This window comes from Sorex fumeus, unplaced genomic scaffold (assembly GCF_029834395.1).
Source record: "Sorex fumeus unplaced genomic scaffold, SorFum_2.1 ptg000122l, whole genome shotgun sequence".
Taxonomy (NCBI): Eukaryota; Metazoa; Chordata; class Mammalia; order Eulipotyphla; family Soricidae; genus Sorex; species Sorex fumeus.
The window spans coordinates 10,582,200-10,599,108 of NW_026606179.1; the positions used below are offsets into that span (position 1 = coordinate 10,582,200).

The following is a 16,909-nucleotide window of genomic DNA, read 5'->3' on the forward strand; positions in this document are numbered from 1 at the left end:
CCCTTTGCCGCCGGGCACTGCATCTCTGAGGCTTGTGACTCTCCTCCCCCTGCTCATCATCACCCTGCAGTGTATCCCCCTCACCCCAGTTCCGGGCCATTTGTCCATCGTTTTGCACGAAAATGATGCTCCCATCTCCCCCAAGAAACTGGTCCCCCTCCAGCCTGGCTGTTCTTTCCCGCACGCTTCCCCCCTTCTTCCTGGGGCTTGGGAATTTTAAGCCACCCCTTTCTCCTGGGAAGCCCCCTCCCCTACTGTGGGTAAAGGGGGGAGGGCGCCACCCTCAGGTCCCCCTACCCCCGTGTTCAGCTGCCAAAGAAGGGAGCTCCCCCTCCCCCAGCCCCTGCCCCCCACTGCCTCCTACCCCTGAGCGGGTGGTGGTCTTGCTCCATTAAGGGGGAGGGTGCTCGCAGCCCTCTCCCCTCACCACGTCAGGGATCTGCGGGGAACCTTGTGGGAGGGGAGAGGGAGGGGGCGAGGGTGGCATTAGGCCCCTCCCCGCCACCTCCTCCTGGTCAGATACCTACATCCGCAGGGGCCTGCGCGGCGCCCATCTACCAAGGGCTTGTTCATTCTGGATGGGTGCCGCGGGGTTGGGGAGGGTGTAAAGGGGTGGGAGGGGGGAGGAGAGGGCAGGGAGCGGGAAGGGACTGGATGGGGGGCAGAGAGGAGAGATGAAGCAAAAAGAGGAACAATAACAAAAAAAAATACACAAAAATGAACCCTAGGACATACACACAAAAAAAATTCCAGAAAAAAAAAAAACCCTGAAATAAAAGCCCGAGAATTGTCTTCCAAGAGGGGGCGGTGGTAGAAGGCAAAGGAGGGGGGCGGATGAGGACGTCTGGGTCTCGCTGAGTCGGGGTCACTCGCGGTGAAAGCCGGGCGCCCAGGTCTGCCCTCAACTATCCTTCAAGGGTTTGGGACCCAGGTGTCCATTTGAGGGAGGCGGGATATATTATGGGGGTTCATCTTTAAACCCCCCCTGCCCCGTCACCTTCCTCCCCCTGACTCCCACCAAGATTTTGCAGAGAGAAAAGGCTTTTGTACCAGGTCATTCTTTATAATTAAACTCACAGTATCCATCCCCTCGAGCCGGCCCCGCCTCCTTCCTGGGAAGGCCACGCACCCTCAGATCCCGGGCTCCGGATTGGTCGCCCGAGGGGGCGGGGCGAAGCGCGGCGGGGCCCGCCCCCGCGGCTCACACGTCCTCGGTCGGGTCCGCCCCCAGCGCCTCGAGCATGCGCCGTCGGACCATGGCGCGCCGCAGGTGCAGGCGGTAGTCGCCCAGCAGCAGCTCGTCGTGGCGCACGAGCGGGTGCGCGACGCCGCGCGGGCTTAGTCCCGAGCGCAGCAGGCGCGAGCGAGTCTGGAAGTCGGAGACCGTGATGAGCCACCTGAGAGAGGTGGGCGAGAGGGAGATCAGCTCGCCGGTGGTCGAAGAGACCCCGTTTAGTTCCACTCGTGGACTCAATCCGTCACTCCGACCCCAGATTCTCCAGCCCTTGTCTCTGCTCGAGGTCTCTCTGTGCTTCCACTTGCTCCTGGGGTGACCTTCTGCCCCCGTCGTCCCACCTGTCCCGTAATCGCGACTTTCGGGATGTAAGGAGGCACTATCTTTTCAGATCGCCGCCACAGACCCCGCCCTGCCCCAGGACCCCGAACCAGATCGGGTCCCGCCTGATAAGTGACCCTCGCTAGTGACCCGACTATACAATGTGCTTAGACCAGGCTCCCCTCATCGGTGCTTTCCCGGGCTCCGACCCCTACGCTGACATTGTGACTGGGTCGCCCAGAGTCGAGCTCTCACATCCGAGGGAGGCCTGGTCCCTCACCTCACTCAGGGTCCGCGCTACCTCCTTGTCCCGGTCCTGATGCAGGCCACGCCCCTTCCCGTCCTACACTCCATGGCTCCGCCCCTTACCGCTCTGACTGTTGACCCTGTTCCTATTCGTTCCCGGCCCTGTCTTTCACCGCCATCATCCTCAGACTCCGCCCCTCGTCCTGGTCCTCCCAGGCCACACCCCCTTTCAGGCCGCGGGCGGGCGCCGGCTCACCGGTCCCGGCGCCCGGCAGTCCCGCAGATCACGTTCATATTTTCAAAGCGGATGCTGGCCACGTGCCCGCTCTCCATGGCCCCGGGTAACACGGCTTCCAGCGCCTCCAACACCTCCAGATGGGTAAGGTCCTCCTCGGGCTAGGGGAGTCGGACAGACAGCCTCAGCTGATTCAGAGGACCCTCGGCCTACCCCCCCACCCCCCCACCTACAGAAGTTGCAGAGATCCAGGTGGAATAAGAGTAACAGGATGTTAGGAAGTTTGTCCTCACCACTCTGATTTGCCAAAGTCAATAAATGATTTCTAGTTTGTCAGCCTCACCAATCTACCACATTTCTTAGGGAACTACAGGCCCTTTCTTTGTCTTGAAAGTTTTTTGAAAGGATTTAAGTTTTTTTTTCCCCATAGTCCCGTTCAGATAGAAAGAGATGTTCCATTTTGGTTTTGTTTTTATTAGGAGTCCTGGAGTTTGTGACCTTGCCTGTCAATCAAGTTAGCACTCAGAAACATATATCATTGATCACATTCCAAGCATGAGATTGCCGTGTGGATGATGCCCTGCAGTCTGTTAGCACATAGAAAACTATGGTGGAACTCAGATGAAAGCACTTAATCACCTCCAAAACAGTCACCCCTGCTCAGAGTCGCTAAGGGGCAGTGAGCGAGAACTGGCACTCGAGACACTCCTCTGGCCAAGGGCTGGCATTGCCAACAGATGGGTTCACTGAAGAACTAAACTGCTGAATCTCTCCATAGCAAGAACTTTTTCTCAGGAACTTTGACTCTAAACATGTTACTTTATTTATTTATTTTATTTTATTATTATTTTTTGCTTTTTGGGTCACACCTGGCGATGCACAGGGGTTAATCCTGGCTTTGCACTCAGGAGTTACTCCTGGCAGTGCTCAGGGAACCATATGGGATGCTGGGAATCAAACCTGGGTCGGCCGCGTGCAGGGCAAACGCCCTACTGGCTGTGCTATCTCTCCAGCCCCTAAACATGTTACTTTATTGATAGTGAAATTTACCAAATACAGACTCATGTCTTAGCAGGCTGCGCTCCCTCTGCACCCCCCCCCCCACTCTTTGCAGGGCTCAGCCTGAGAATAGAATCTGACAAATTCACAATCAAATCTCAGCCATGTCCTCAGGGCACTGCACCCATAAGTGGTCCACCATGGAGCCTGGATTTCAACCTGTGTCCACCTCTTGCCCTGTGACCTCCCTTGCCAGTGCCCCCCACCTCTGCACAGAAATCCCAAGCAGTGGCACTCACCGCGGTCTCCATGCACAGACAGAGTGGCTGGGCCGAAGGCTGCGTGGGGAATTTCCGGATGCACGGAAGCTCACGGTCAAGCATCTCATATTCAGCAATGACCTGACGCAGCTGCTGCTTCCTGGGGAGACAGCGAGGGGGGCAGGCAGGGATCACAAAGGTCTGGAGTTGCTGTTGGGATCCTCAGGAGAGCGGAGGGAGAAGTAGTGGGGTCAGGGCCACTCACGAGGATTTGTTGGGCCTGCCCAGGCTGGAAATCTGTAAATCCTCCGGAATCTCCAGGTCTGCAAGGAGGGCTCCTGGGGAAGGAGAAGCCAATCTCAATGGCCCCAGAACATAATTCAGCCTCGGAGGGCATCGCCCACGGGCTGCCCTTGGCCTCTCCAGAGCATAAAGGCTTATTAAGTGAGATTTCCCTTGAATTAACCTGCCTCAGCCACTTCCTCTGAGCCAGCGAAAAGCCTGAGTCTGTCTGAAGGGGGCGCTAGAGGGAGATCTGGGGTCATGGAAATTGGCTGGAATCTGTCCCTTCATGTATTTGATATGCCAAACACAGTAACCACAAGTCTCACAATGGAGACATTACTGGGCCCGCTCGAGCAAACTGATGAACAATGGGAGGACAGTGCTACAGTGCTACAGTGCTGTCCCTTCATTACCTGTTTGGTCAACCCAGCCTCCTGAGTTGCTCCAACATTTTTTTTTCTTTTTGTTTTGCGCAGGGTGGGGGCGATTCACACCGCTGATGCTCAGGGGTTATTCCTGGCTCTGCGCTCAAGAATCACTCCTGACAGTGCTCAGGAGGGAGCATGTGGGATTGTGGGATGTTGGGGATCAAACACAGGTTGGCCACAAACAAGGAAAGTGCCAACTTTGAATCCTGTCTGTAGCTGTTGGAACACTCAGAACTGGCTTCTTGGGGTCAGTCAGAGCAAGAGTACAGCGTGTACAGCCTTGCATGCGGCCAACCTGGGTTTGATCCCCATATGGTCCCCCAAGCACCTCCAGGAGTAATTCCTGAGTGCAGAGCTAGAAGTAACCCTTGAGCATTGCTGGGTGTGGCCCAAATTTTAAAATAATAAAAAGTCCATGCAGCTGACTAGGGTTTGATCCTGGTGTCCCATAGAGTTCCCTGAGCCCCACCAGAGGTAATACCTGAGTGCAGTGCCAAATATGGCCCAAAAAATAGAGAGGAAGGAAGGAAGAGAGAAAGAGAGAGAGGAAAGGAGGGAAGAAGAAAGGAAGAGAGAAAAAAAGAAAGGAAAAAGGGAGAGAGGAAGGAAGAAAAAGAGGAAGAAAAGGAAGGAAGGAAGGAAGGAAGGAAGGAAGGAAGGAAGAGAAAGGGAAAAAAGAATTATTGCATAAATGAAAAACTGAGATGCATTCCCTGGTCTAGTCTGCCCCCCTTTCCATATTAATAATGTGATTATACAGTTCTATGCAGGTTCTATCTATCTCTGTCTCTGTCCCCCCCCCCTCTCTCACACACACACACACACATGCACACATACATGCACACATGCTGAAGCATTAGCCAACTTTCCCAGTGCCAGACTTCCAGCAGAGCCAATGCCACACTCCCCAGCTTGCCCTCGGCTTGCAGAATCATTCGGCAGGAAGCTCTGTGCCCCACATGGGCTGTCTCCAGCATGTGGCTCTGTTACTCCTATGTCACAGCTGTGCTCCTGGCTGCCTTTGGCAACAATGGGGCCCTGGCACTGCTCGTTTGTACTGTCTCGATATCTCTCCCCAGACCTGTTCCCCACCTGCCACCTCACTGTTCCGCAACGCGGTGGGGAAGGGAGACCAGCCCTTCCCCTGCCTGGAGTGGGGAGCCAGGTTTCAGGATGTGATCGTAGGAGCCACTGGGAACACAACATTTCAGGGCTCGGTGCACCTCCTGGCTCCTCTTGGCTCCCATCACCACACTGCTTGTTTGTTTGTTCGTTTGATTTTGCCATACCCAGTGATGCTCAGAGGTTACTCCTGACTCTGCACTCAGGAACCACTGCTAGCAGGACCCAGGGACCACATTGGTATGCCGCAGATCAAACCCAGGTCAGCTATTTGCAAGGCAAATGCCCTCCCCAATGTCCTCTGGCCCTCCCCAGGCATTGTCCTCCAGGCAGGCATCCTGACACCTTCTCCCAACACCTTCTCAAACATGTTCACTCAACAATGTTTATGGTTCCTTTTATTTATTTATTTATTTATTTATTTATTTTTTGCACACTGGCGGTGCTCAGGGCTTACTGATGGCTCTGTGCTCAGGGATCATTCCTGGCAGTGGTTAAAGGATCCTGGTGGGGTGTGGGGGATCGGACAGGGGTTTGCCACATGCAAGCAATTATCTTTTTTTTCTTTTGGGTCAAGAATATCTCACCTGCACGGCAAAGCCTGGCAAGCTACCTGTGACGTATTCAATATGCCAAACACAGTAATAACAAGTCTCACGATGGAGACGTTACTGGGCCCGCTTGAACAAATCGATGAACAACGGGAGGACAGTTCTACAGTGCTACAGTGGGTCACACCTGGCATTGCATAGGGGTTACTCCAGCCCCGCAAGCAAATATCTTAACCCTTGTGTGCTCTCTAGCACAACAGTTTCTTTTATTATTTTTTTTTATTTTTGTGTCACACGTGGTGGTCTTCAAGGCTTACTCCTGGCTCAGTGCTCAGGAACCACTCCTAGAAGGACTAAGTGGACCCTATGTAGTGCCAGGGACTGAATCCAGGTCAGTGGTGTGCACAGCAAGTCCCCTTGCCACTGTTGTATCATTCTGGCTCTTGTTTTTTCCTGTTCCATACAGAATTCCAAATTTCTACTTTCCTGCTAACCAGATGCATCCTTGCTGGGTCCATGTTCAGTGAGTGAGCACGTGACCACACTATGCTAAAGTTGGGGTGCAGGTAGGATGCCCTGGAACAAGAGTCTGAGTTGGTCTCACATTACAGAAGGCACTGAACCCCAGGTGGAGGGCAGGGTTCCATCCTGAAGGTGAGGGGGAGGGGAGTATGAGCCCTGCTGAGGCAGGGTCAGCACTGGCTCTTACAAAGATGCTCTGGAACCATGTGAGTGGGGCTGGAGCAATAGCACAGCGGGTAGGGCGTTTGCCTTGTACCCGGACAACCCGGGTTCGATTCCCAGCATCCCATATGGTTCCCGCCAGGGGTGATTCCTGAATGCAGAGCCAGGAGTAACCCCTGTGCATCGCCAGATGTGACCCAAAAAGAAAAAAAAAAAAAAGAGAAATGAAATCATGTGGGGGATAGAGGTTGGATGCAGAAACGGGAGATCAGAGAATTGGGTGGAGAAAGAATCTTGGGGGATTAGGGGCCGAGAGATGGTATAATGGGGAGGGCATTTGCCTTGCACGTGGCCAACCCAGGTTCAATCCCCAGGCATCTCATATGGTCCCCCGAGTGCCTCCAGGAGTTAATTCCTGAGTGCAGAGTCGGAGGTAATTCCCGTCAAGTATGGCCCAAAAAGCCAAAAAATAATTTCTGGGATTAGAAAGTGGGCCCTGAGTTGGGCTGTAGGGGTGCAGAGTCTGGGGCGCAGCGGGAGGCTGCAGTAGCTGAGTGCGGGAGGGAGCGGTGGGCACCCCAGTGACATTTAGGACCATTTTGAAGATGGGAAACAGGGGAAAGAGTGGGTTCAAAGGAGTACAGTCAACTTCATCGGGGAGACAAACGCCCTCCAAGAGCTAATGAGCCCCGAGAAACAGCCATGGCCCCAGAGGTTCATGGGAAATGTAGTTCTGGACGCAGAGTATTGGCTGCAGCGCCGCAGAGGGGAGTGGGATATGTAGTTCGATGCCCACAGGGCACCATCCGGGCATCTGGTCACCCCAACAGCCGAGCTCGGCTCTCTCTTTGGAAGGCTGCTCGAGGCCACAGCCACGAGGGTACAACAAAGCTAGGATTTCGATGGCGAGTGAAGCCCAGGCTGCATACCTGCCTCCCTGGACAAGCTCCCAGCGGAGGAGCTCAGGGGCTCCGTCTCTGGCTGCATCCTGGGAAGGCGGGTGGGGGATGTAGAGCGCTGGTGCGGCCACACCTCATCCCAGTCCCGGCTCCCCTGGGCCGCCTCGGTCTCTCTCAGTCCCCGCGGGGCAAACAGATCAGAGCTGGAAGACTGAGCCCACATCCGCGTGCCCTGGACCTCAGGGAGGCCCTGCGGACCCCACTTCCAAGGTTGCCACGGGTCCGTCTCTTCCTGCAATGGTCCCGGTCTCCTCCCCTCTCTCTCCCCGCCCTTCTCTGCACCCCTGGCTTCCTCCTCCTTTCCCCATCTCTCTGCGCCCCTCCCTGGCTCCTTCTCTTGCTTTCTCTGCCCCCTGACTTCCCGTTTCTCCCCCCATTTTCCCTCCACTTTTTCTCTCACTTTCTCTTTCCTCTTCCTCTTCTCTTCCCTGCCCCACTCATGTTCCATCTCCCCTGGCTCCTGCTCCCTCAGTGACCCTGATATCTCCCCTGGGCCCCCACCCTCTTTCCCTTCAACATTGTCTGCCTCTCTGGGACCCACTCCCCCACTTCCTGTCTCTCTACCTCCCACCCCCTCCCTCCCCTAGCCTCCTCTGGGCCCTCTCTTCCCATCTCTCTTGTCTCATGGCTCCCCCCCCCCAGTGTCACCCCCTTTCTGATCCCACTTGCCCTCCGCTCATCCCCGCAGGAACTGGTTAGACACAGCAGAGATTCAAACAGAAACTGGATTCTACTTGGGGGGAGGGGGCAGAGGCCTGGTTGCCCTGGAGATGGGGGCGAAGGGGGAGGGGCTGGGGTCCAGAATGCAGAGCAGGAGTAACTGGACCTGGCCGCTTGGATGTCCACTGAGGGTCTGCACAACCTCAGCAGGAGTTGTGCAGAGGATGCTGGATTTGCGTGGACACTCAGTTGCCTTCATTCCTGTCTCTGAGCTGTCCTTTCTGTCCACTCCTGATAGTCTCTGGTTTGACCACCTTCCTACTTTCTGGAAGTATCAGTCCCCACTCTACATGTATTAGTGCTTTTAGATTTTTATTTTAATCTAAGCAGGGATGTTGATGAGGGGGGTGGGGATGGGACGCTTAGAGTCAAACTAGGGGTGGGGCTGGAGCGTTAACACAGTGGGGAGGGCATGAGCCTGGCATGCGTGACTGGGCCCCGGTTTGATCCCCAGCATCCCATGTAGTCTCCCGAGGTCCACCAGGAGTGATTCCTGAGCACTATCAAATGGGCTCCCCCAACTCCCCCCCCCCCAAAGAACCAAACTAGAGGAGACCAGAGAGATGGTACAGGAGTTCAGGCGCTTGCCTGGTATGAGGCCAACCCTGGCACAGAGCCAGGAACAGACCCTGAGCATCACCAAGTGTGTCCCAAACCCCACCCTTTCTGCCCCAAAGAGAATCAAACTGGAAAACAGAGACCATCCCTAATTTTATTTTTTGGGGGGGAGGTTTGGTTTTTGGGGACACACCTGGTGATGCTCAAAGGTTACTCCTGGCTCTGCACTTGGGAATTACTCCTGATGGTGCTCATGGGACCATACGGGATTTCAGAGATCAAACCTAGATAGGCTATGTACAAGGCAAGCACCTTACCCACTGGACTATCACTCAGGACCCAGCACCCCTAACTTTCACTAAAGTCAGAGCTGCTGGGAACTGTTTCACCACGTGGGAATAGAACATGCCTGAGAACAGTGGCGGGCGGGGGTGGGGAGGCAGAAAGGAGAGAATAATGTGAGGTGCCTGTAATACAGGTGGATCCAGCCATGCCTGCTGTCCTCCATCCAATGGAGTCATTCGACTCTGCCATTGGTTAAGAACCCAGAATTAGGGGCTGGAGCAATAGCACAGCGGGTAGGGCGTTTGCCTTTCACGCAGCCAACCTGGGTTTGATTCCCAGCATCCCATATGGTTCCCTGAGCACTGCCAGGAGTAATTCCTGAGTGCAGAGCCAGGTGTGACCCAAAAAGTAAAAAAATAAATAAATAAAAAATAAATAAAAATAAAGGCAATTCTACCTTTTTTTTTAAAAAAAAAGAACCCAAAATCAAAATGTTCCCCTCACTTCTTTTGGTGTTGTGTCTTTCTCTTAGACTAGCCTCCATTTCCAGTAGGACAAGAAACGTCATTCCTTCCCATGGCCACAGGTTCCCAAGCCCCAATCAGTCCATGGGCTCGACCCTTTGCTCCTGACTCTCGCCACCCTTTCTCCCTCCTCTTCAATCCCAAAGCCCTGACGTCTTCCCAGTTCTCTCTGGGCTCCCACTCAGAGCGGACCCTCCCCCTCCCCTACTAATGTTGTGCCCAAGTTTCAGATCCTCAATTGCAGAGAGACCCAGTTCCACACACGAAAATGCAAAAGCAAAGTAGCTTTATTACTAGCCCGAGCCAGTGCAAGTTCAGGCTAGGGTCTAAGTCTCATCCAACACAGTGGAGTCTTGACAAAGACCCCGACTCCAACTCACAAGCAGTTTATACAGGGCTCAGTCAAGAAGCGGTTTATACCAGTGTTGGAGTGGATGTGGCGAGAAGGGGACCCTCCTTCACTGCTGGTGGGAATGCCGACTGGTTCAGCCCTTTTGGAAAACAGTATGGACAATTCTCAAAAAATTGGAAATTGAGCTCCCATTTGACCCAGTGATACCACTCCTGGGAATATGTCCCAGAGAGGCAAAAAAAGTATAGTCGAAATGACATCTGCACTACTATGTTCATTGCTGCACTGTTCACAGTAGCCAAAATTGGGAAAAACCCAAGTGCCTGAGAATAGATGACTGGTTAAAGAAACTTTGGTACATCTACACAGTGGAATACTATGCAGCTATAAGAAAATATGAAGTCATGAAATTTACATACAAGTGGTTCTACATGGAAAGTATCATGCTAAGTGAAATGAGCCAGAAAGTGAGGGACAGACATAAACTGCACTCATCTGGGGACTATAAAGTAACAGAATGGGAGTTGAACACCCAAGAATAGTTGAGATAACTACCAGGAGGTCTACTCCAGGGCTTGGAAGCTGGCAGCACATGCTGGGGGAAAAGGCAGCTTAGATAGAGAAGGGAACACCAAGTAAAGGATGTTTGGAGGACTCGCTTGGGACACGAGATGCTTGCTGAAAGTAGACTATAGACCGAACACGATGGCCACTCAATACCTCCATTACAGACTACAACACCCTAAAGGAAAGAGTGAGCGAAAGGAAGTGCCCTACAACAGAGGCGGGGTGGGGTGGGGAGGGATGGGGAGTGGGAGCGGGAGGGCTACTGGGATCATTGGTGGTGGAAAATGGGCACTGGTGGAGGGATGAGTATTCAATCATTGTATTACTGAAATGCAAGCACAAAAGTTTGTAAGTCTACAACTGTACCTCATGGTGTTTCACTAATAAAATATATTTGCTCGAGCAGGCCCAGTAACGTCTCCATTGTGAGACTTCTTGTTACTGTGTTTGGCATATCGAATATGTCACGGGTAGTGTGCCAGGCTTTACCGTGTGGTGAGATACTCTCGGTAGCTTGCCGGGCTCTCCGAGAAGGGCAGAGGAATTGAACCTTGTAGATTGGGTCAGCCGAGTGCAAGGCAAACACCCTACTGCTGTGCTACCGCTCCAGTCCCATACAATCTAATATATATATATATATATATATATATATATATATATATAACCAAAAAAAGAAGCAGTTTATATAATGATCTATTTTTAGCAGTGCCCTATTACAACAGTGGTCAGCAATTAGTCAGTGGGTACCACTAACGGTTCGGGGTTCTTTCTAAGAAGGGTGCGGCGACCCCACATGACTGGCCAGATCCAACTGCCCAGTTTCTTATCTAGGTGAATTACTTAATTGTGAGTTCACCAGAAACTGCCAGTCCTGCTCTGGGGAAACAGAAACTGAGGCCTAGCTGAGATTTAATGTTAGCTGCAGCTTGTCATGGCTGCCGAGGAGTCTGCTTTTGGGCCTCACACTCACTGCCTTCCTCCCCTGGCACCCCAGCACCCCGGGAGGAGTTCCAGCGCCTCAGCCCCATGTCTGAGATCCACAGGACCTGGTACCAGCCTCCTGTCTACCTCACTCCTCCACACATTCTCGTCATCTTTCATTAATTGTTTAAGCACTCACACCAAATGCCTCTCTCCCCCCTCCACCTACTGTACCATCTGCCTGAAAGGTTCTTCCAGACTCCCCTATGCCCTGTGCCCAGGCGTCCTCATCTTTTTAAGAGACCCGCAAATGCCGCCTCCTCCAGCAAGTCTTCTTGGATGACTCCTCCCACCAGCTGTGTTTTTCTGCAAGCACTTTCTCCCAGCTCCATTTCCGGAACACTTTCTACCCTGTTTGTCTCATCTAGGGTTCTGGACCTGCCTCTCCCCCCCCCCCCCCCAATCCCGCGAGTCCCGGCAGAGCCTGACTCAGCTCTCTAGCACCACCTGGCCCCATGGAATGCAGAACATGTACATTGGATAAATGAACCGAGGGACTCCATTCCTCTCTTGCTCTACAGATTCAGCAACCCCCGGCCACCTTCTGCCCTGTCCTTCCTTCTTGGGCCACCCAAGAGGGTAAAAAGGATGGAGAAGAGAACAAAGACTGGGCATACAGAGCAGCTGTGATGCCTCGCCCCAACTGCTCAACCCTCAACCTCGGGCAGGAATGTTTCCCCTCGGAGCCTGTTTCAGCTGCCACTTCTGGGGCATTCTTGCTCCTCTGGGGGCAGTTTTCTCTCTCTGTCTGTATCTGTGTCTCACTCTGCTCTTGCTCTCTGCATATCGGTGCCCCTCTATTTCTCTCCCTTCTTTCATGATGCTTTACTCCCTCCTTCTGCCGCTCACCCCTTCTCTCTCTCTGGCCATCTCTGGTCCCCCTGCTAGCTGCTGGCCTGCAGCCCAGCCTGGGGGACACAGATTCCTGAATCAGCATATTCCTAGTCCAGCAGTGACATCAGTGCCACGGTGGGGGTGGGGCTGGTGGCAGCCCTGCTCACATGAGCTCCTCAGACACACGGGTCCAGGCTAACTTGGCTTGACCTCTTGCTTCTCAGTGTTGGTCTGTGCCACAGAAGCCCAGGAAAAGAGGCAGATCTGTGTTTACCTAGGGGTGGGTATGGCCAGTGGAGCATCTGAATCTATCTCCAGGAGCATTTGTATGTGAATCTGTAGGTATTTGCACAAATTCATTAATTCAGTGATTCAGTCATGGGCCCCAATGTCATCCGACATCCACTCATGTATCTGTCCACCCTTCGGCTCATCTATCCAACCACCCATATTCTCATTCATCTCACTTTCCACTCATCCATTAACCACACATCTGTTCCACTATCTACCCATCTATCCAACCTTCAAGCTCATCCCTTCAACCATTCATCCAGTGATTCCCCCACCCATCCACCCAGCATCCATCTCCCCATCCTGCTATCCATCATCCTTCTGTCACCAGCAATCCACTCATTCACCATCTATCTACCACCCTGAAATCCACTATCTACTCATTCATTCACTGTCCATCTCCCCATCCAACAATCGCATTTCTTTTTTTTGCTTACCCAGTGATGCTTAGAGGTTACTCCTGGCTCTGCACTCAGGAATTACTCCTGGCGGTGCTGGGAGAACCATATGGGATGCCGGGGATCGAACCCGGGTCAGCCGCGTGCAAGGCAAATGCCCTACCTGATGTACTATCGCGCTGGCCCCAATAATCCATTTGCTTAGTAACACTTTGCACACTTTTCTTTTTGTCTGTTTGTTCTTGGACCAGTTGTACTCAGGGCCTACTCCTAGTTCTGTGCTCAGGGATCAATCCTGGCATAGGAAACCCTTTATAGTGCCAAATCCGGGTCAAGTGCCTTAACCCCAGCACTATCTCTCTGGTCCCATACCCTTCTGTTTCATTTTCTCGGGGCTTTCTCCTGGCCCTGTGCCCAGGGATCACTCGTGGGAGTGCTCAGGGAACAATATGTGGTGCCGGGGATCAAACCTAGGTTGGCCTCATGCAGAGCAAAGCAAGCACCTTAACCCCAGTACCATCTCTCCGGCTCCCATTTCTGTTTTCATTCATTCACAACCAAGCAGTATGAATTCAGCACCACTGGACCAGGGACAGGGCCCCGAATGAAGCCCGTTGGTCCCCCACTGTCCTGCACTCCCTGTAGCCCTCTCCCTGGCTCTGCGCACACAATGCTCCTTCCTCAGGAGTCTGTCTGCTCCCCTCCTCCATCTTCACCTCCTGAGCTGGGCTCCAATCATGTGCTCGGGGAAGCTTCCCATGACCTCTTTCTGAGACACTCAGCACCCTGAACTTCCCGTGAGAGCATTTTGTCTCAGATACAAGCATCTGATAATGATCTGCCTCCTGCGCTCGCTCACCAGCCCTCCCCAAGTCCCTGATGCCTGGAACAGAGCTTAGGGCTCTGCGGTGCTCAGGACATATTTTATGAGTGACTGCAAAGGCTGAGTGAATGTGGAGGCGCGGGGGGACTCTCCTTCCAGGCTCCCCGACCAGCATTCTGCACCTCTCCAAACACCTATGGGTCGTATCAGACAAGGTCCTGCATGCAAACAGTGTTGGGGCTGACACAGAACCCCCTGTCTTGGCGTCCCCACTCTGATCCTTCCCTGCTTTGTGACCTTGGGCAGGATATTTCTGCCCTCTGAACCCCAATTTCCTCACTGACGGAATGCAGCTGGAGAGTGAAGGAGCAAATGTATGTCATCACTGAGGTATGACCAACGCTTCGTTCACTGCTCAAAATAACAGAGGTTGAACCTGGGCTTGAGAAAAAAGAAGCTGGAGGGGCCGGAGCGATAGTACAAGTGGGCAAGACCTTTGCCTTGCATGCAGCTAACCCAGATTCTATCCCCGGCATCCCATATGGCATTCTAAGCACCACCAGGAGTAATTCCTGAGTGGAGCTAGGAGGAGTAACCACTGAGCATCGCTGCGTGTGGCCAAAAAGCCAATTGAAAAAAAAAAAAAGAGCTGGAACAATAGTATAGCAGGCAGGGTGTTTGCCTTGCACATGGCTAATCTGGCTTTAATCCCCAGCACCCCATCGGGCACCAGAAGTGATCCTTGAGTGCAGAGCCAGAAGTGAGTCCTAAGCACCACCAAAACAAAACAAGCAAACAACAACCAAAGAACAGGGGCTGGAGAGATGGTGCAGCAGGTAAAGCCTCTGCCGTGTGCATGGCTGGCTGGGTTCAGCCTCCCAGGCACTGCCAGGAGTGATCCCTGAGATTGAGAGTGGTCACTGAGCATTCCTGGGTGTGGCCACTTCCTCCCACCCCAATAAAAACGTAGCCTTGCTTACAGGGAAACTGAGGCATTAGGAAACTAAATAACAGATGAGAGTGATCAAATTGCAGACATGGCTCCACCCACCTTTCCCAAAGTCAGGCCCATGATCAAGGCGCCACAGATGCTTCTGGGCACCGACAATCTTCGAACCCGAGCATCACCGTGGAAACGTGTTCTGGCAAGCCCATCTGTGCCCGCCGCAGCAACTGTGTACCCCTGCTTCCCAGCCCCTCTCCCTGCATTGGGGGCTGTATGGAGGCCCTGGGCAAGCCCTGGAGGGTGCAAGCATCTCACAGCAAGAGTGGATTTGGAGGGTTCCTTAGACCTATGCACACAGATCTGTGGAGATCCTTCCCCCCACGACTTGCAGAAATGCAGCTGGGGAACAAATGTCAATCTCTCTGGGAGAAGTTCTAGCACAAATATGAAAGCCAAAGTGACATAGAAGCATTTCAATGACTGCAAGGGTGGAGACAGTCAGGGGTGAGGCAATTGCCTTCTACCCTGATGACCCTGATTCCATCTCCGGCACCTCGTAGTGCTCCCTAGAAGTGAGCCCACCAGTAGCGATCTCTGAGCACAGAGCCAGGAGAAAGCTCTGAGCACCACCAGGAAAAAGACCTGAGTGACTTCCCACCCCCCCCACACACACAAAAGGGAAAAAAAGAACTGCAAATCTATACTGCTGGGGCCAGAGAGATAGTATAGCGGGGAGGGTGTTGCCTTGCATTAAGCCAACCCAGATTCGATCCCCAGCACCCCATATGGTCCATCAAGCATCGCCATGAGTGATCCCTGATAGCATAGTCAACCCTGAACATCACCAGGTGTGGCCCAAAAAATTGACAAACAAACATGTATACTGGTGGCCCCTGAACTAGGGCAGAGGTGGTGAGGTGTGACTTCTGACTCCTCCCAGACTTTACTGGTAGCCTATTGTGGAACCTTAGCAAAAACCTTAGCCAGAGTGACTGAGACACCTTCTGTGAGCCCTGAGTTAATTTTTTGGTTTAAGTGGGTAATATTCTTACACTAGGCAGCAGAAGAAGAAATTGGGCTGGAGGTAAAGCACCTTCATTCCTTCTGAGCACCACCAGGGATCACTCCTGAGCACAGAGCCAGGAATAGCCACGGAGCACCAGGGCTTGTGGCCCCAACACCTCGCCACCACCAACAACAGGAAAGTATTACCAAGAAAATCCTCAGGAAGTGAAAGGGAGCAGAGAGGACAGTATTGTACGGTATCTTCTTGATACAGTATTCTATCCTATTCATTTACTTGGTGTGTTTACAAGAAAATCAGTTCAAATGACTTGCCTAGGATTGGGGGTTAATCTGGAGCAGAGGTTTCCAAACTGATTTAGTATAGCGCCTCCTTTCAAAAAAAAAATAAATAAAAAGAAGAAATCACCGGGTGGTCCTGCTGGATCCTTCTAGCACCCACCCCTGACACCACCCACCCACAAGTTGTATACTTTTTTTTGTTGGGGGAGAGGGAGAACCACACCCAGTGGCGCTCAGGGGTAACTCCTAGTTCTACACTCAGGAATCACTCCTGGCAGGCTTACGGGACTATATGGGAAAACTGGGAGGGAATCGGGGTCTGGGTGGGCTACAAGCAAGGCAAGTGCCCTAACCTCTCCATCCCCCTAGTTGTTAACTTTGGGAAAAGAAGAAGAGGGAGGGTTTGTGGGTCTGGTCTTAAGTCATTTGTGGAGGTGGGGAGAGAGGTGGCCTCAGCTGCAGTGGTGCTCAGGAGTGACTCCTGGCGGTCCTCAGGGGACGGTATGTGGTCCTGGGATTCAGGTCGCAAGGGGAGCGCCCTAACCCCTGTAGATCTCTGCAGTCCCAGCCAGCAACTTTTCAGGAGGATGATCTATTATATAGGTGTGACAGGGAGGGAGGAAGCACCAAGGAACCTTGGGAGACTTGGTGCACCCTCACGTGACTCCATAGCTTGGACTCCTCAGCCGGCCTCGACTCAGAAATAGAAATAGCATAAGCGCATGCGAGGTTCAGGACCAAAGTAAAAAATAAACGAGAAATTGCTTTCAAAGCATGGAGGCCAGGGCTGCTTCCCAGTCGGGGACAATCACCGTTAACTGCTATTAATACCCCGGGAACCCTTACTTGCTTTTAATAAATATTCATTAGGCGCTTCCTCGGTGCCAATGCTTAATCGCTATTGCTTGTTGTTGCGCTTTTGTTTTTTTGGTTTTTTCCAACCCCCTGGGTCCCTTAGGAAACGAATTTATTGAATCTATGCTTCCGCTGGGGATGCGGAG

At 52.8% G+C, this 16,909-nt stretch overlaps 1 protein-coding gene across 1 annotated transcript in view; it reads right to left on the bottom strand.

The window, feature by feature from the left end:
* CUNH19orf81 (chromosome unknown C19orf81 homolog) overlaps window positions 1-16,909 on the bottom strand; it is a 19,566-nt gene continuing 2,657 nt past the window's right edge. Inside the window, exons 2-5 of the mRNA XM_056135557.1 lie at window positions 3,561-3,653; window positions 3,335-3,455; window positions 2,058-2,197; window positions 1-1,397 (exon numbers count right to left, since the gene is read on the bottom strand). Coding sequence (XP_055991532.1) covers window positions 1,202-1,397; window positions 2,058-2,197; window positions 3,335-3,455; window positions 3,561-3,653 — 550 coding nt within the window. The 3' untranslated portion in view covers window positions 1-1,201. The remainder of the gene's footprint in view (window positions 1,398-2,057; window positions 2,198-3,334; window positions 3,456-3,560; window positions 3,654-16,909) is intronic.